General features: G+C 41.7%; 1 protein-coding gene across 1 annotated transcript; it reads left to right on the top strand.

Annotated features, from left to right (window-relative positions):
• The first annotated feature begins 3,961 nt into the window (after window positions 1-3,961).
• Window positions 3,962-5,804, top strand: id3 (inhibitor of DNA binding 3). The gene is made up of 3 exons (XM_020500829.2): window positions 3,962-4,379; window positions 4,725-4,805; window positions 5,265-5,804. The coding sequence occupies exons 1-2, from the start codon at window positions 4,077-4,079 to the stop codon at window positions 4,776-4,778; spliced, it is 357 nt and encodes a 118-aa protein (XP_020356418.1). The 5' UTR covers window positions 3,962-4,076; the 3' UTR covers window positions 4,779-4,805; window positions 5,265-5,804.
• The last annotated feature ends 15,061 nt before the right edge of the window (window positions 5,805-20,865 follow it).

Raw genomic sequence — 20,865 nt, forward strand, 5'->3', positions numbered from 1 at the left:
GTATTATAGAACTTTTTCTTATTTTTATAATTTCATATAGCCCAACTTTGTTCATCACAATATTCTTCCAATTTGTATTGATTTATTGTTTACCATATGCAATAATATGCAGTTGCTTGTACAGATAACACATACAGTACCAGTCAAAAGTTTGGACACACCTACTCATTGAAGGGTTTTTCTTTATTTTTACTATGTTCTACATTGTAGAATAATAGTGAAGACATCAAAACTATGAAATAACACATATGGAATCATGTAGTAACCAAAAAATTACTAAACATGATTCTTGAGATTCTTCAGAGTAGCCACCCTTTGCCTTGAGGCTTTGCACACTCTTGACATTCTCTCAACCAGCTTCACCTGGAATGCTTTTCCAACAGTCTTGAAGGAGTTCCCATATATGCTGAACACTTGCTGGCTGCTTTCCCTTCACTCTGCGGTCCAACTCATCCCAAACCCTCTCAATTAGCTTGAGGTCGGGTGTAGGCTGTTATTGTAAACAAGAATGTGTTCTTAACTGATTTGCCTAGTTAAATAAAGGTTAAATAAAAAAATATATATATAACAACATTGTGGAGGCCAGGTAATCTGATGCAGCACTCCATCACTTCTTGGTCAAATGACCCTTACACAGCCTGTTGAAAAACAAATTATAGTCCCACTAAGTGCAAACCGGATGGGATGGCGTATCGCTGCAGAATGCTGTGGTAGCCATGCTGGTTAAGTGTGCCTTGAATTCTTAATAAATCACAGACAGTGTCACCAGCAAAGCACCCCCACACCATCGCACCTCCTCCTCCAAGCTTCACTGTGGGAAACACACATGCTGAGATCATCCATTCACCTACTCTGCGTCTCACAAAGACACGGTGGTTGGAACCAAAATTCTCAAATGTGGACTCATCAGACCAAAGGACAGATTTCCACCGGTCTAATGTCCATTTCTCAAGCAAGTCACTTCTTCTTATTGGTGTCCTTTAGTAGTGGTTTCTTTGCAGCAATTTGACCACGAAGGCATAATTCATGCAGTCTCCTCTGAACAGTTGATGTTAAGATGTGTCTGTTACTCTGTGAAGCTTTTATTTGGGCTGCAATTTTTGAGGTTGGTAACACTAATGAACTTATCCTCTGCAGCAGAGGTAACTCTGGGTCTTCCTTTCCTGTGGCGGTCCTCATGAGAGCCAGTTTCATCATAGCGCTTGATGTTTTTTGCGACTGCTCATGAAGAAACTTTAAAAGTTCTTGAAATGGTCTGGATTGACTGACCATGTTTTTAAGTAATGATGGACTGTCATTTCTCTTTGCTTAGTTGAGCTGTTCTTGCCATAATATGGACATGATATTTTACCAAATAGTGCTATGTTCTGTATACCACCCCTACCTTGTCACAACTGATTTGCTCAAACGCATTAAGAAGGAAAGAAATTGCACAAATTCACTTTGAACAAGACACACCGGTTAATTCAAATGCATTCCAAGTAGCTACCTCATGAAGCTGGTTGAGAGAATGCCAAGAGTTTGCAAAGCTGTCATCAAGGCAAAGGGTGGCTACTTTGAAGAATCTCAAATACATTTTGATTTGTTATTTAACAAGGCAATTCAGTTAAGAACAAATAGTTATATACAATGACAGCCTAGGAACAGTGGGTTAACTGCCTTGTTCAGGGGCAGAACAACAGATTTTTACCTTGTCAGCTCAGGGATTTGATCTAACAACCTTTCAGTTACTTGTCCAACACTCTAACCACAAGGCTACCTGCCGCTCAGCACTTTTTTAATTACTACATGATTCCATATGTGTTATTTCATCATTTTCATGTCTTCACTATTATTCTACAATGTAGAAAATAGTAAAAAATAAAGAAAAACCCTTCAATGAATAGGTGTGTCCAAACTTTTGACTGGTACTGTATAAATAGTAATTTTCCTACCAGGCCAGAGATTTTAGGACAATATTTGTCCACCCTCCTACCCTTGACATATTTAAGAGGTCGAAGTCTTCTTGGGACAACAAATATCGTTCACAAAATGTATTTTTAATATAGCAATGGACCGAAGACTGGTCACACCACACGTTATAACATGAGTGGTTCGCTCTTGAATGAGGTCATTGAATGACTTGTAGTCATTAGGGGTCAATGAGTGTGGGGGGGGGGGGTTATTGCCAAGCTGCAGAAGGCAGCCTACCCGCTGACATTAACATCTGTGCAACCACTGCAAAGGGGCGGGCTATTGGGCCAACTTCCCTGATAGTGCTTATCCATCAGAAAACAATTAAGCTACCTCTTTATTTGGTCATAATATAAAAAACTCCTTACTAAATCTATATTTTTCTATGTTTGTGTGTTTTAATTTAATCTTTAACACATCCTGGGTTTCACCAACTGATGACACATATGTACTCCCTCTTTCTTCAGATTATGCACACACCAACATAAATGTTATCTACTACTATTATTATTGACTCTAACAAGGATTGGTTGCGCTGTCAGAGGAGAGGAACCAAATAGGTTATTTTTAGGGAGTCAGCGTATTGTCAATCTCATGCATTATAGGTCGGGAGTCGGGACAAATCTCAGTGGGCTGCGGCAACAGAAAGAGAGAAAAGGGGGCAGGTCCACGACTTTGAGTGAAGGGCCCAGTAAGCGAGCTCCACGAAGAGGTTCTGGTGAGGGCGGGCGTTTGCCATGAGGGCGCGTTGGAGCGGGTGAATGGATGACGTCGGGAGACTGGCGCCAGGCTGTCTGGGACTGGCGCGTTAGATCAACACAGCTGGGGTGGAATAGGACACACAGCTGGCGCAAGGGTGCATTCCTCCACAAAACAGGATTGTGAGAAAAGGGAAAATAAGACCAAAAAGGAACAGAGGGACACACTTTGGTTTAAACAAAAAAAATGCATGGGTTAAAAAGAAAGAGAACAATTTATAACTTATTTTCAGTAAGTGTTCATCCCGAATTGTATTCACAACATCACCCAAAGGATTTTTTCGTCTGCCGTGACTAACTAGATTTCATTTTGTTTGGATTTTGTTCCTATCTTTTATCTTTATTTTAATTGAGAGGAAAATTATCAAGGAAAATCCTTGAGAGTGGTGGGGAGATATAGACACTGTTCACAATTTAGCCATAAAACAGAGAGGGTTGCTGGGGCTATAACAAAACAAAGATAATAATATGATAGCTAATAATAACAAATTCAAAACTGTAATTCACAATGAAGGGAGTTTGAACTTTCAAGCACTCATGTATGATACGTTTCATAACTGTTTGGATAAATTATCTAATTTCTTGTGAATGGAAAGGATTGTTATTCCTATAAAGCCCACATCTTTTAGATAAAGAAATGTGGAGTGAATGGTGTGAAAACCATCACCTTTAATACTGCTTATAATTATAGGATTTTCAAGCTGTCTGTCTGCTCTCTGTCTTGTCTCTTGACATCTTTTAAAATCATGTGACGCCAAGAGAGGTGAAAAAAAAAAGATTCCAGACGCCGAGATGTCTGCAAAGTCATGACGGGAACAAACTTCCGTTAAAGCTGTAAAGGTAACGTGTGGCTTCAATTTGATAAAGAAAGAAGATCCAGAGTGGGCCCTAAGCCTATATTTGTCTTGGCACAAACTATGTCAGTGAGCAGAATAGTAGCCTAGACATATTTAGGCCTGTTAATCAAGTGGAATAGCCTAACGTGTTGTCATCCGTATTCAGTGCTCACCAAAATGTGCTTTGTTGATTGTGGTCTACCTGAAATTAAGTGTCTAATTGTTGGTCAATCCCTCATAGCACCCCCCCCACCCCCCCCACCACCGTAAGTGACGTTTGAACATCCAATCAGAAACCCTATGCCCCTCAGAACCACCAGGAAGTCTCTACACTGGCTAATCAGAGTTCGAGGGTTTATTTATTTGTGAGAAGGGGGCGGCGACTGGTTGACAATGGTGTATAAAGCCGTCCTCACACTAACATAACTACTGTAGCTGGTTGTTGCCTGAGTGAGAATATTGTACCCTTCTTATCCGAATCGGAACGTCATTTCGAATTGAAATAATTAATTGTAGCCTACTCACAAACATGAAAGCCATCAGTCCAATGAGGTCTGTCAGAAGCTGCTACGAAGCTGTTTGCTGCATTTCGGATCAGAGTCTTTCCATCACCCGGAATAAGCCATCTATGGAGGAACCCGTGGGCGCGCTGTGTGATATGAATGACTGCTACTCGAAACTCAAGGAGCTGGTGCCGAGTATCCCACAGAACAAGTCAGTCAGCCAAGTGGAAATTCTGCAGCACGTTATCGACTACATCTTCGACCTGCAAATCGCGCTAGAAGACGAGTCTTCCGCGGCAACCACGCCTGACTTGGTGCTGTCACTAAAGGTGAAGATGGTTACCCCGCTCCCGTCCCCGTTATGCTGAATTTGATTGCATGTCTCTTTAATTCCTATTGTATCAAATGGAGGAATAGACGTGCATGTAAAGGAAGTCATGTTTTTCGCTATGTTTTACCTGTGAACAATGTGATGTTTTGTCGGAAAGAGATGCTGTAACGCTGTAACGTGATGAACGGTCCAAATGTATTTATCAAGTATCGGTGCGTGATGCCATTAGATGTAACCACAGCGTATCCACTCCATGCGTCACTGTTTCTATCTTGTTGTCAAGTCTGGCTAAGAATTTCGATTTCAGTGGCTATAATATTTCTAATTTTCCTTTTCCATGAAGACTGCAGACCTTGCACGCAGTTTCTCCCAAGAAGATGGACGATTGTGCCATTAAACAGGAGGAGTGTGACTTCCAGAAATGGTAGGTATCTATACATCTATTTACATCTATTCATGTGTTATTACTGTTGCATTACATGTTTGCTGTGAATAGGCTGGCACATGGCATTGGACTGTTCAGGGAAGAAAGTGTGTGAACAAACTCCATACTTCTTCAAATTATTAACAACAAACCAATAGCAATATCAGACACTGGTTTTGTAGATGAAGGGGGCATTGCTATGCAGGGAAAGAGTCTAGTCCCCTTTACCCTCTTTTTCTTACCCCTCTCTCACCATGGTTGCCAATTAGCCAAGCCAGTGAATGTGTAGGGGATTCATTGCTATCAGCCTGGGGTTAGTGAAAGTTCCACACTAGGCGCCAGTCTGTCTGCTCCCTTTCTCCAGCGGAGGGAGGGCGAGAGGGAGGGGAGCGTGAGAGAGGCAGAGAGAGAGAGAGAGGACTGACTTAACTTTTTCCTTCCCTTTCTTTCTGTGTGCAGGTGCAGAGAAACACATGTCTCCACTTCACTCTGGGTTCGAGGATAAGAGGGACAGAAAGAAGGGGTAGTATTTGGAGTGTGGGGGGGGGGATTGACAGCTTCTCTACACTCCTCCAGTCTCTTCTCACCGGACGTGGCGTAAACAAACACCAAAGCAGAAAAAGATGTGAATGGATATACTCGCTACTTGTTCCTCTCAGTTGTTTTTTTGTATATGTGTGTGTACCCCCCCCCCCCTTGTTATCTTATCATTTGAAGGTTTTTCCAACTAGGTCAAATTGTGTACATATCTTATTTGTGAAAGCAATGAGGGAGATAGTTCAGAAGAATGTGGTGGTGGTGGGCGGGGGGGGGGGGGGGGGGTCCTGTTGTTAGTTGTTAGAATCACAACTCTATACTAGAGTTGATTGTAAATGTTTGTAGGGATTGTGTATTTCTACGGACAATGTCAAATAATTGCTGAGTTTTATCAACTTTTTATAAAAGTGTGTTTTGTATGTACGTTCTTATGTAATAAAATTACTAAATGTTCTGAACGTTCTGTGAAGTACTGTAGCTTTTTTTTTTCTTGGACAGTAATAACTTTAGGGGTGCGTCCCAAATGGCACCTTGTTCCCTTGGCAGTGCACACTTTTAGTCAAGGCCCAAATCAGTGCCCTATATAGGGAATAGGGTGCCATTTAGGACATATTCTGTATATATATATATATATGGTGTATGGTGGTTGATTAGCTTGAAAAACTCTTATGATTTCATAAAATACTTTGAGATGACAGGATGTATTCAACAGGCGATTGAGGTCTTGTGGTTGGAAATCACATGACGAGTGTTTCCTGTATCTATCTCAGTTTTTCCATGAGCATAGGCCCTAACTTAAGCAGCACGCTCTCTAGGTGCTAATCATGATGGTATTCAGAGGAGTTGACACCTAGTTACAAATATCATTACTCTTATTATATCCAATCAACACAACATAATAGATCAAAACTGGTTCGATCGCCTATACTTGTGTTTGTAGCCTAATGACTTTCACCTACCCTAACAGAAGTCAACAGCTTTCCCCCTGGGCACAGACGTTTCATTTTGATTTACATTTCGTTGAGTTGTCAACTAACGTGAATTCAAAGTCAAATCAACAAAACAAATCCCCATGTCATTGGATTTAGTTTAAAAGTCAGGTGAAAAAAAAGACAATTCCCTCACGATGATGACTTTTTGCAAATCCAATCAGTTTTTGACATTGATTCAACGTCATCACATTGCAATTTTGGGCTGCAATTACGTGCAAACAACATTGATTCAACCAGTTTTTGCCCAGTGGGTTGTCACAATGGATCTCAACGTCAGACCTAAGCTTTTTTGGAGACTATTGCCATATATCTATGATTTGTTTATTTTGTGATGTAGGTAAATGATTACTTCTAAGTAGTCAAGCTAGCTTTCAAGGTCTAGTTGACCAGCTGGTCCAGAGACAGTACAGAGATCAATATTCAAATCATATCAAATTTGATTTGTCACTAGCGCTGAATACAACAGTTATAGATAGACCTTACCGTGAAATGCTTACTTACAAGTCCATAACCAACAAGGCAGTTTTAAGAAAATAGAGTTAAGAAAATATTTACTAAATAAACTAAAGTAAGAAAAGAAGAAACACAATAAAATAACAATAATGAGGCTATATACAGGGAGTACCAGTACCAAGTCAATGTGCGGGGGTACTGGTTAGTCGAGGTAATTTGTACATGTAGGTAGGGGTAAAGTGACTATGCATAGATAATAAACAGCGGGTAGCAGCAGTGTAAAAACAAAGGGGGGGGTGGTGTCAATGCAAATAGACCGGGTGGCCATTTTATTAATTGTTCAGCAGTCTTATGGCATGAGGGTAGAAGGTGTTAAAGAGCCTTTTGGACCTAGACTTGGCACTCCAGTACCGCTTGCCGTGCGGAAGCAGAGACAACATGACTTGGGTGACTGCTTTGACAATTTTTTGGGGCCTTCCTCTGACACCACCTATTATATACACTACCGTTCAAAGGTTTCTAGTCACTTAGAAATGTCCTTATTTTTGAAAGAAAAGCAACTTTTTTGACCATTAAATGAACATCAAATTGATCAGAAATACAGTGTAGACATTGTTAATGTTGTAAATGACTATTGTAGCTGGAAACGGCAGATTTGTAATGGAATATCTACATAGGCGTGCAGAGGCCCATTATCAGCAACCATCGCTCCTGTGTTCCAATGGCACGTTGTGTTAGCTAATCCAAGTTGATCATTTTAAAAGGCTAATTGATCATTAGAAAACCCTTTTGAAGTTGTAGCTGGAAACTATTGTAGCTGGAAAGCCTGGAAACACTAGTCTCAACGTCAGCAGTGAAGAGGCGACTCCTAGATGCTGGCCTTCTAAGCAATGTTTCTCTGTCCAGCGTCTATGTTCTTTTGCCAGTCTTAATCTTTTCTTTTTATTGGCCAGTCTGAGATATGTTTTTTTTCTTTGTAACTCTGCCTAGAAGGCCAACATCCCGGAGTCGCCTCTTCACTGTTGATGTTGAGACTGGTGTATTGCGGGTACTATTTAATGAAGCTGCCAGTTGAGGACTTGTGAGGCGTACGTTTCTCAAACTAGACACTCGTACTTGTCCTCTTGCTCAGGTGTGCACCGGGGCCTCCCACTCCTCTTTCTATTCTGCTTAGAGCCAGCCTGCCTCAACTGGCAGCTTCATTAAATAGTACCCGCAATACACCAGTCTCAACATCAACAGTGAAGAGGCGACTCCGGGATGTTGGCCTTCTAGGCAGAGTTACAAAGAAAAAAACATTCTATTCTGTGAAGGGAGTAGTTCACAGCGTTGCACGAGATCTTCAGTTTCTGTACGCCTATGTAGATATTCCATAACAAATCTACTTCAGTTTCCAGCTACAATAGTCATTTACAACATTAACAATGTCTACACTGTATTTCTGATCAATTTGATGTTATTTTCATGGATGAAAAATGTGCTTTTCTTTCAAAAACAAGGAGATTTCTAAGTTACCCCAAACTTTTGAACGGTAGTGTAGATCCTGGATGGCAGGAAGCTTGGCCCCCGTGATGTACTTGGCCGTACGCACTACCCGATGTAGCGTCTTACGGTTGGATGCCAAGCATTTGAAATACCAGGCGGTGATGCAACCAGTCAGGATGCTCTCGATGGTGCAGCTGTAGAACCTTTTGAGTATCTGAGGTCCCATGCCAAATCTTTTCAGTCTCCTGAGGGGGAAAAGGCATTGTCGTACCCTCTTCACGACTTTCTTGGTGTGTTTGGACCATGATCTTTTGTTGGTGATGTGGACACCAAGGAACTTGAAACTCTCGACCCGCTCAACTACAGCCCCGTCGATGTGAATGGGGGCGTGTCCGGCCCTACTTTTCCTGTTGTCCACGATCATCTGCTTTGTCTTGCTTACTTTGAGAGGTTGTTGTTCTGGCACCACACTGCCAGGTCTCTGACCTCATCCCTATAGACTGTCTCGTCGTTGGGAGTATAGGAGGGGACAAAGCATGCACCCCTGAGGGGCCCCTGTGTTGAGGATCAGCATGGCCGATGTGCTGTTGCCTACCCTTACCACCTGGGGGCGGCCCATTAGGAAGTCCAGGATCCAGTTGCAGAGGGAGGTGTTTAGTCCCAGGGTCCTCAGCTTAGTGATGAGCTTTATGGGCACATTGGGGTTGAACGCTGAACTTTAATCAATGAACAGCATACTCACATAGGTGTTCTTTTTGTCCAGGTGGAAAAGGGCAGTGTGAAGTGCGATTCAGATTGCGTCATCTGTGTATCTATTGGGGCTGTATGCGAATTGGAGTGGGTCTAGGGTTTCCAGGAGGATGGTATTTATGTGAGCCATGACCAGCCTTTCAAAGCACTTCATGGATACCGAAGTGAGTGCAATGGGCCGATAGTCATTTAGGCAGGTTACCTTCATTTTCTTGGGCACAGGGACTCTGGTGGTCTGCTTGAGACATGTAGGTATTACAGACTCGGTCAGGGAGAGGTTAAAAATGTCAGTGAAGACACTTGCTAGTTGGTCTGCGTATGCTCTGAGTACACATCCTGGTAATCCGTCTGGTCCCGAGGCCTGGTGAATGTTGACCTGTTTAAATGTCTTGCTCACATCTGCTACGCAGAGCGTCCGGAACAGCTTGTGCTTTAATGTCCCGTTGGCAGGATAGTCTTGAACGGAGCTCATCCAGTTTATTCTCCAGTGATTGCATGTTGGCTAATAGAACGGATGGTAGAGGCGGGTTACCCACTCGCCAACAAATTCTCACAAGGTATCCTGATCTCCGCCCCGTGTTTTTCCTTATTTTCTTCATGCGAATGACGGGGATTTGGGCCTTGTCTGGGAGCAACATTATATCCCTCCAGTCAGACTCATTAAAGAAAAATCTTCATCCAGGTCAAGGTGAGAAATCACTGTTCTGATATCCAGAATCTCTTTTCGGTCATAAGAGACGGTAGCATAAACATTATGTACAAAACAAGTTACAAACAATGTGACAAAACATACAAAATAGCACAATTGTTTAGGAGCCTGTAAAACGGCAGCCATCTCCTCCGGCGCCATTCTTTACAGCAATAGAACTTTGAAGAAAATTCAAGCCTGCTTCACCTTTGAACCTTTTTATGCCTAGAGGTTGGGGATTTAGGTAGCCCACCTTTATGTTGCAATAGGTAGTTCTCATTATTACACAAAACTTTAGGAAATAATATCATGAAATTGCTATTTCTACAATTTCAAACTCCATGTGTTGTGTGCCAAATGTGTGCAATTGCTCCTTTGAACTATATGATGAGAATAAACATGCTATTGATACCTGTACCTATTTGGTTTGTAAATGCTTTTAGAAGACGTAGTATTTTGTATTTTTATTTATTATGGATCCCCATTGGGGGGTCCAGCAAAATGAAGGCAGTTTATACAAGTACTCTGACCTCTGAGACTACCTGTGCCAATGAAATAAAAGCACTGGCCTCTCTTGCCCTACTTGACCTAATTTGTGAATATGTGCTGACATGTAGTGGTTAAACTTAAAATTGCATGCTGCAAGTCAGTATGGCAAAGACCATAGAGCACCACAGTGGAGGTGTCATAATACCCATAAAACCTAGCAGTCAAACAGGCTTATGGTTCAAATAAATTAGTTGTGGGAAAATGTTCCCATAGCAGATTTTAGAAACACTTAAAATAAGGGCTGTGTTTCGTGTAGGCTTACCCTGGCATGACGTTTTAATAACCATGTAAACTCTGTCGGACAAGGTGACTTTTACCAATATATTCAGCTCTATTTACTCTCAGATTCGAAGATGCCAACTAGCATCAAAGTAGAAATCATGCAAAAAAAACTAACCTTTGCTAACAGGTATTGTGTCAATTTAAAACTTGCACAAGACAGTTTAAAGAATTGTCTGTTTTAAAAAAGTTGCCAATTTATTCATTACTACATTTAGTTAACATGATATAGTTAATTCAAAGAATCTTATATTTGCCTCGATTCAGGAGTCTCGTCCAGATCATCATGGAATTTGTAGTTCTTTATCATAGCCACATTAGCAGCTAATTAACATGTCATTATTTGAGGGGTAAATACAGGCGAATGTATTGATAAAAGTCACCTTGTCCTTGAGAGATTTACACGGTTATCAAAACTCCACGCCAGGGTAGGTCTACATGAAACACAGCCCTTATTTTAAGGGTTTCTAAAATCCACTATGTGAAACATTTATGGTGGAAAAACTATTGGAACCATTTACCTGTTTATCCGCTAGGTTTTATGGGTATTATGACTCATACTGTTGTACTCTATTGACACATTGCACATATTGCAAGATGATGATCCTAGGACATATCGATTGAAGTCTATTGAAAACTCGAGATTTCACAATTTTTGATTACCATTAATTCGTTTTTCACCCTATATGATTTGAAGGTTGAATGAAAATGTGTTGGCTGCTGGCGTCAATGCCCTATGATTACCATAGATAGCATACAGTCAGGTTCTTTATACAAAAACATTCGTATAAAACATTCACCTGATGTTGAACGTTCCTATAACACGTCATCTGTTTTTTTTCAAGGTTCCAAGCATGTTTCATTTGGTTCTGGGAACAATCTTTGTGGAGACATCACAAAAGATATGTTCCCAAAACACAAAAACTGTCCAGTTTTGCGGATGATTCTACAATGTTTCTTTTAGGTTGTAAAAAAAAACATTCACCTGATGTTACAAGAACGTTCCTAGAACACATTTGGTTTGTTCTTTGAAGGTTCCCGGAATGTTTCATTAGGTTGTGGGAACAGTCTAGAGGGAACATTGTGGGGACATCACAAAAGATATGTTCCCAAAACACAAAAACTGTCCAATTTTGCGGATGATTCTACAATGTTTCTTTTAGGGTGTAAGAATTAGGGTGTAAGAAACATTCACCTGATGTTGCAAGAATATTCCCAGAACACATTTTGTCTGTTCTTTAACGTTCCCGGAATGTTTCATTAGGTTATGGGAACAGTCTGGTGGGAACATTGTGGGGACATAGTAAAGGATATGTTCCCAAAACAGCAAAACTGTCCAGTTGTGCAGCTGAATCTACAATATTTATTTTAGGGTGCAAAAAACATTCACCTGATGTTACAATGACATTCCCAGAACACATTCAGTCTGCTGTTTAAAGGTTCCCAGAATATTTAATTCAGTTGTGGTAACATTATAGGGACATGACAAGAGATATGTTCCCAAAACACAAAAACTGTCCAGTGTTGCTGACATTCAGATAATGTTTGTATCAGGGTGAGCAAAACATTTCTTTGATGTTGCAAGAATGTTGACAAAACAGCCTTTCTGAATACTTTAACCTCCACAGGATCGGTGTCCCGACCTCGGGACGGTTGAGCTAACGTAGGCTAATGCGATTAGCATGAGGTTGTAAATAACAAGAACATTTCCCAGGACATAGACATATCTGATATCGGCAGAAAGCTTACATTTTTGTTAATCTAACTGCACTGTCCAAGTTACAGCAGCTATTACAGTGAAAGAATAGCATGCTACGTTGTGTTAGCTAATCCAAGTTGATCATTTTAAAAGGCTAATTGATCATTAGAAAACCCTTTTGAAGTTGTAGCTGGAAACTATTGTAGCTGGAAAGCCTGGAAACACTAGTCTCAACGTCAGCAGTGAAGAGGCGACTCCTAGATGCTGGCCTTCTAAGCAATGTTTCTCTGTCCAGCGTCTATGTTCTTTTGCCAGTCTTAATCTTTTCTTTTTATTGGCCAGTCTGAGATATGTTTTTTTCTTTGTAACTCTGCCTAGAAGGCCAACATCCCGGAGTCGCCTCTTCACTGTTGATGTTGAGACTGGTGTATTGCGGGTACTATTTAATGAAGCTGCCAGTTGAGGACTTGTGAGGCGTACGTTTCTCAAACTAGACACTCGTACTTGTCCTCTTGCTCAGGTGTGCACCGGGGCCTCCCACTCCTCTTTCTATTCTGCTTAGAGCCAGCCTGCCTCAACTGGCAGCTTCATTAAATAGTACCCGCAATACACCAGTCTCAACATCAACAGTGAAGAGGCGACTCCGGGATGTTGGCCTTCTAGGCAGAGTTACAAAGAAAAAAACATTCTATTCTGTGAAGGGAGTAGTTCACAGCGTTGCACGAGATCTTCAGTTTCTGTACGCCTATGTAGATATTCCATAACAAATCTACTTCAGTTTCCAGCTACAATAGTCATTTACAACATTAACAATGTCTACACTGTATTTCTGATCAATTTGATGTTATTTTCATGGATGAAAAATGTGCTTTTCTTTCAAAAACAAGGAGATTTCTAAGTTACCCCAAACTTTTGAACGGTAGTGTAGATCCTGGATGGCAGGAAGCTTGGCCCCCGTGATGTACTTGGCCGTACGCACTACCCGATGTAGCGTCTTACGGTTGGATGCCAAGCATTTGAAATACCAGGCGGTGATGCAACCAGTCAGGATGCTCTCGATGGTGCAGCTGTAGAACCTTTTGAGTATCTGAGGTCCCATGCCAAATCTTTTCAGTCTCCTGAGGGGGAAAAGGCATTGTCGTACCCTCTTCACGACTTTCTTGGTGTGTTTGGACCATGATCTTTTGTTGGTGATGTGGACACCAAGGAACTTGAAACTCTCGACCCGCTCAACTACAGCCCCGTCGATGTGAATGGGGGCGTGTCCGGCCCTACTTTTCCTGTTGTCCACGATCATCTGCTTTGTCTTGCTTACTTTGAGAGGTTGTTGTTCTGGCACCACACTGCCAGGTCTCTGACCTCATCCCTATAGACTGTCTCGTCGTTGGGAGTATAGGAGGGGACAAAGCATGCACCCCTGAGGGGCCCCTGTGTTGAGGATCAGCATGGCCGATGTGCTGTTGCCTACCCTTACCACCTGGGGGCGGCCCATTAGGAAGTCCAGGATCCAGTTGCAGAGGGAGGTGTTTAGTCCCAGGGTCCTCAGCTTAGTGATGAGCTTTATGGGCACATTGGGGTTGAACGCTGAACTTTAATCAATGAACAGCATACTCACATAGGTGTTCTTTTTGTCCAGGTGGAAAAGGGCAGTGTGAAGTGCGATTCAGATTGCGTCATCTGTGTATCTATTGGGGCTGTATGCGAATTGGAGTGGGTCTAGGGTTTCCAGGAGGATGGTATTTATGTGAGCCATGACCAGCCTTTCAAAGCACTTCATGGATACCGAAGTGAGTGCAATGGGCCGGTAGTCATTTAGGCAGGTTACCTTCATTTTCTTGGGCACAGGGACTCTGGTGGTCTGCTTGAAACATGTAGGTATTACAGACTCGGTCAGGGAGAGGTTAAAAATGTCAGTGAAGACACTTGCTAGTTGGTCTGCGTATGCTCTGAGTACACATCCTGGTAATCCGTCTGGTCCCGAGGCCTGGTGAATGTTGACCTGTTTAAATGTCTTGCTCACATCTGCTACGCAGAGCGTCCGGGACAGCTTGTGCTTTAATGTCCCGTTGGCAGGATAGTCTTGAACGGAGCTCATCCAGTTTATTCTCCAGTGATTGCATGTTGGCTAATAGAACGGATGGTAGAGGCGGGTTACCCACTCGCCAACGAATTCTCACAAGGTATCCTGATCTCCGCCCCGTGTTTTTCCTTATTTTCTTCATGCGAATGACGGGGATTTGGGCCTTGTCTGGGAGCAACATTATATCCCTCCAGTCAGACTCATTAAAGAAAAATCTTCATCCAGGTCAAGGTGAGAAATCACTGTTCTGATATCCAGAATCTCTTTTCGGTCATAAGAGACGGTAGCATAAACATTATGTACAAAACAAGTTACAAACAATGTGACAAAACATACAAAATAGCACAATTGTTTAGGAGCCTGTAAAACGGCAGCCATCTCCTCCGGCGCCATTCTTTACAGCAATAGAACTTTGAAGAAAATTCAAGCCTGCTTCACCTTTGAACCTTTTTATGCCTAGAGGTTGGGGATTTAGGTAGCCCACCTTTATGTTGCAATAGGTAGTTCTCATTATTACACAAAACTTTAGGAAATAATATCATGAAATTGCTATTTCTACAATTTCAAACTCCATGTGTTGTGTGCCAAATGTGTGCAATTGCTCCTTTGAACTATATGATGAGAATAAACATGCTATTGATACCTGTACCTATTTGGTTTGTAAATGCTTTTAGAAGACGTAGTATTTTGTATTTTTATTTATTATGGATCCCCATTGGGGGGTCCAGCAAAATGAAGGCAGTTTATACAAGTACTCTGACCTCTGAGACTACCTGTGCCAATGAAATAAAAGCACTGGCCTCTCTTGCCCTACTTGACCTAATTTGTGAATATGTGCTGACATGTAGTGGTTAAACTTAAAATTGCATGCTGCAAGTCAGTATGGCAAAGACCATAGAGCACCACAGTGGAGGTGTCATAATACCCATAAAACCTAGCAGTCAAACAGGCTTATGGTTCAAATAAATTAGTTGTGGGAAAATGTTCCCATAGCAGATTTTAGAAACACTTAAAATAAGGGCTGTGTTTCGTGTAGGCTTACCCTGGCATGACGTTTTAATAACCATGTAAACTCTGTCGGACAAGGTGACTTTTACCAATATATTCAGCTCTATTTACTCTCAGATTCGAAGATGCCAACTAGCATCAAAGTAGAAATCATGCAAAAAAAACTAACCTTTGCTAACAGGTATTGTGTCAATTTAAAACTTGCACAAGACAGTTTAAAGAATTGTCTGTTTTAAAAAAGTTGCCAATTTATTCATTACTACATTTAGTTAACATGATATAGTTAATTCAAAGAATCTTATATTTGCCTCGATTCAGGAGTCTCGTCCAGATCATCATGGAATTTGTAGTTCTTTATCATAGCCACATTAGCAGCTAATTAACATGTCATTATTTGAGGGGTAAATACAGGCGAATGTATTGATAAAAGTCACCTTGTCCTTGAGAGATTTACACGGTTATCAAAACTCCACGCCAGGGTAGGTCTACATGAAACACAGCCCTTATTTTAAGGGTTTCTAAAATCCACTATGTGAAACATTTATGGTGGAAAAACTATTGGAACCATTTACCTGTTTATCCGCTAGGTTTTATGGGTATTATGACTCATACTGTTGTACTCTATTGACACATTGCACATATTGCAAGATGATGATCCTAGGACATATCGATTGAAGTCTATTGAAAACTCGAGATTTCACAATTTTTGATTACCATTAATTCGTTTTTCACCCTATATGATTTGAAGGTTGAATGAAAATGTGTTGGCTGCTGGCGTCAATGCCCTATGATTACCATAGATAGCATACAGTCAGGTTCTTTATACAAAAACATTCGTATAAAACATTCACCTGATGTTGAACGTTCCTATAACACGTCATCTGTTTTTTTTCAAGGTTCCAAGCATGTTTCATTTGGTTCTGGGAACAATCTTTGTGGAGACATCACAAAAGATATGTTCCCAAAACACAAAAACTGTCCAGTTTTGCGGATGATTCTACAATGTTTCTTTTAGGTTGTAAAAAAAAACATTCACCTGATGTTACAAGAACGTTCCTAGAACACATTTGGTTTGTTCTTTGAAGGTTCCCGGAATGTTTCATTAGGTTGTGGGAACAGTCTAGAGGGAACATTGTGGGGACATCACAAAAGATATGTTCCCAAAACACAAAAACTGTCCAATTTTGCGGATGATTCTACAATGTTTCTTTTAGGGTGTAAGAATTAGGGTGTAAGAAACATTCACCTGATGTTGCAAGAATATTCCCAGAACACATTTTGTCTGTTCTTTAACGTTCCCGGAATGTTTCATTAGGTTATGGGAACAGTCTGGTGGGAACATTGTGGGGACACAGTTTCAACTGACCTGAGCCCTAGGACCATGCCCCAGGACTACCTGACATGATGACTCCTTGCTGTCCCCAGTCTACCTGGCCATGCTGCTGCTCCAGTTTCAACTTCCACCTGACTGTGCTGCTGCTCTAGTTTCAACTGTTCTGCCTTATTATTATTCGACCATGCTGGTCATTTATGAACATTGAACATCTTGACCATGTTCTGTTATAATCTCCACCCGGCACAGCCAGAAGAGGACTGGCCACCCCACATAGCCTGGTTCCTCTCTAGGTTTCTTCCTAGGTATTGGCCTTTCTAGGGAGTTTTTCCTAGCCACCGTGCTTCTCCACCTGCATTGCTTGCTGTTTGGGGTTTTAGGCTGGGTTTCTGTACAGCACTTTGAGATATCAGCTGATGTACGAAGGGCTATATAAATAAATTTGATTTGATTTTGATTTGACATAGTAAAGGATATGTTCCCAAAACAGCAAAACTGTCCAGTTGTGCAGCTGAATCTACAATATTTATTTTAGGGTGCAAAAAACATTCACCTGATGTTACAATGACATTCCCAGAACACATTCAGTCTGCTGTTTAAAGGTTCCCAGAATATTTAATTCAGTTGTGGTAACATTATAGGGACATGACAAGAGATATGTTCCCAAAACACAAAAACTGTCCAGTGTTGCTGACATTCAGATAATGTTTGTATCAGGGTGAGCAAAACATTTCTTTGATGTTGCAAGAATGTTGACAAAACAGCCTTTCTGAATACTTTAACCTCCACAGGATCGGTGTCCCGACCTCGGGACGGTTGAGCTAACGTAGGCTAATGCGATTAGCATGAGGTTGTAAATAACAAGAACATTTCCCAGGACATAGACATATCTGATATCGGCAGAAAGCTTACATTTTTGTTAATCTAACTGCACTGTCCAAGTTACAGCAGCTATTACAGTGAAAGAATAGCATGCTACGTTGTGTTAGCTAATCCAAGTTGATCATTTTAAAAGGCTAATTGATCATTAGAAAACCCTTTTGAAGTTGTAGCTGGAAACTATTGTAGCTGGAAAGCCTGGAAACACTAGTCTCAACGTCAGCAGTGAAGAGGCGACTCCTAGATGCTGGCCTTCTAAGCAATGTTTCTCTGTCCAGCGTCTATGTTCTTTTGCCAGTCTTAATCTTTTCTTTTTATTGGCCAGTCTGAGATATGTTTTTTTCTTTGTAACTCTGCCTAGAAGGCCAACATCCCGGAGTCGCCTCTTCACTGTTGATGTTGAGACTGGTGTATTGCGGGTACTATTTAATGAAGCTGCCAGTTGAGGACTTGTGAGGCGTACGTTTCTCAAACTAGACACTCGTACTTGTCCTCTTGCTCAGGTGTGCACCGGGGCCTCCCACTCCTCTTTCTATTCTGCTTAGAGCCAGCCTGCCTCAACTGGCAGCTTCATTAAATAGTACCCGCAATACACCAGTCTCAACATCAACAGTGAAGAGGCGACTCCGGGATGTTGGCCTTCTAGGCAGAGTTACAAAGAAAAAAACATTCTATTCTGTGAAGGGAGTAGTTCACAGCGTTGCACGAGATCTTCAGTTTCTGTACGCCTATGTAGATATTCCATAACAAATCTACTTCAGTTTCCAGCTACAATAGTCATTTACAACATTAACAATGTCTACACTGTATTTCTGATCAATTTGATGTTATTTTCATGGATGAAAAATGTGCTTTTCTTTCAAAAACAAGGAGATTTCTAAGTTACCCCAAACTTTTGAACGGTAGTGTAGATCCTGGATGGCAGGAAGCTTGGCCCCCGTGATGTACTTGGCCGTACGCACTACCCGATGTAGCGTCTTACGGTTGGATGCCAAGCATTTGAAATACCAGGCGGTGATGCAACCAGTCAGGATGCTCTCGATGGTGCAGCTGTAGAACCTTTTGAGTATCTGAGGTCCCATGCCAAATCTTTTCAGTCTCCTGAGGGGGAAAAGGCATTGTCGTACCCTCTTCACGACTTTCTTGGTGTGTTTGGACCATGATCTTTTGTTGGTGATGTGGACACCAAGGAACTTGAAACTCTCGACCCGCTCAACTACAGCCCCGTCGATGTGAATGGGGGCGTGTCCGGCCCTACTTTTCCTGTTGTCCACGATCATCTGCTTTGTCTTGCTTACTTTGAGAGGTTGTTGTTCTGGCACCACACTGCCAGGTCTCTGACCTCATCCCTATAGACTGTCTCGTCGTTGGGAGTATAGGAGGGGACAAAGCATGCACCCCTGAGGGGCCCCTGTGTTGAGGATCAGCATGGCCGATGTGCTGTTGCCTACCCTTACCACCTGGGGGCGGCCCATTAGGAAGTCCAGGATCCAGTTGCAGAGGGAGGTGTTTAGTCCCAGGGTCCTCAGCTTAGTGATGAGCTTTATGGGCACATTGGGGTTGAACGCTGAACTTTAATCAATGAACAGCATACTCACATAGGTGTTCTTTTTGTCCAGGTGGAAAAGGGCAGTGTGAAGTGCGATTCAGATTGCGTCATCTGTGTATCTATTGGGGCTGTATGCGAATTGGAGTGGGTCTAGGGTTTCCAGGAGGATGGTATTTATGTGAGCCATGACCAGCCTTTCAAAGCACTTCATGGATACCGAAGTGAGTGCAATGGGCCGGTAGTCATTTAGGCAGGTTACCTTCATTTTCTTGGGCACAGGGACTCTGGTGGTCTGCTTGAAACATGTAGGTATTACAGACTCGGTCAGGGAGAGGTTAAAAATGTCAGTGAAGACACTTGCTAGTTGGTCTGCGTATGCTCTGAGTACACATCCTGGTAATCCGTCTGGTCCCGAGGCCTGGTGAATGTTGACCTGTTTAAATGTCTTGCTCACATCTGCTACGCAGAGCGTCCGGGACAGCTTGTGCTTTAATGTCCCGTTGGCAGGATAGTCTTGAACGGAGCTCATCCAGTTTATTCTCCAGTGATTGCATGTTGGCTAATAGAACGGATGGTAGAGGCGGGTTACCCACTCGCCAACGAATTCTCACAAGGTATCCTGATCTCCGCCCCGTGTTTTTCCTTATTTTCTTCATGCGAATGACGGGGATTTGGGCCTTGTCTGGGAGCAACATTATATCCCTCCAGTCAGACTCATTAAAGAAAAATCTTCATCCAGGTCAAGGTGAGAAATCACTGTTCTGATATCCAGAATCTCTTTTCGGTCATAAGAGACGGTAGCATAAACATTATGTACAAAACAAGTTACAAACAATGTGACAAAACATACAAAATAGCACAATTGTTTAGGAGCCTGTAAAACGGCAGCCATCTCCTCCGGCGCCATTCTTTACAGCAATAGAACTTTGAAGAAAATTCAAGCCTGCTTCACCTTTGAACCTTTTTATGCCTAGAGGTTGGGGATTTAGGTAGCCCACCTTTATGTTGCAATAGGTAGTTCTCATTATTACACAAAACTTTAGGAAATAATATCATGAAATTGCTATTTCTACAATTTCAAACTCCATGTGTTGTGTGCCAAATGTGTGCAATTGCTCCTTTGAACTATATGATGAGAATAAACATGCTATTGATACCTGTACCTATTTGGTTTGTAAATGCTTTTAGAAGACGTAGTATTTTGTATTTTTATTTATTATGGATCCCCATTGGGGGGTCCAGCAAAATGAAGGCAGTTTATACAAGTACTCTGACCTCTGAGACTACCTGTGCCAATGAAATAAAAGCACTGGCCTCTCTTGCCCTACTTGACCTAATTTGTGAATATGTGCTGACATGTAGTGGTTAAACTTAAAATTGCATGCTGCAAGTCAGTATGGCAAAGACCATAGAGCACCACAGTGGAGGTGTCATAATACCCATAAAACCTAGCAGTCAAACAGGCTTATGGTTCAAATAAATTAGTTGTGGGAAAATGTTCCCATAGCAGATTTTAGAAACACTTAAAATAAGGGCTGTGTTTCGTGTAGGCTTACCCTGGCATGACGTTTTAATAACCATGTAAACTCTGTCGGACAAGGTGACTTTTACCAATATATTCAGCTCTATTTACTCTCAGATTCGAAGATGCCAACTAGCATCAAAGTAGAAATCATGCAAAAAAAACTAACCTTTGCTAACAGGTATTGTGTCAATTTAAAACTTGCACAAGACAGTTTAAAGAATTGTCTGTTTTAAAAAAGTTGCCAATTTATTCAT

Source organism: Oncorhynchus kisutch, linkage group LG14, assembly GCF_002021735.2.
Source record: "Oncorhynchus kisutch isolate 150728-3 linkage group LG14, Okis_V2, whole genome shotgun sequence".
Lineage (NCBI taxonomy): Eukaryota > Metazoa > Chordata > Actinopteri > Salmoniformes > Salmonidae > Oncorhynchus > Oncorhynchus kisutch.

What these genes read in the sequence shown, in the direction of transcription:
- id3 (XM_020500829.2), top strand. Translation starts at nt 4,077, where the DNA reads ATGAAAGCCATCAGTCCAATGAGGTCTGTCAGAAGCTGCTACGAAGCT. An exon ending in ACTTGGTGCTGTCACTAAAG is followed by an intron (nt 4,380 to 4,724) that starts GTGAAGATGGTT and finishes TTTTCCATGAAG; the next exon opens with ACTGCAGACCTTGCACGCAG.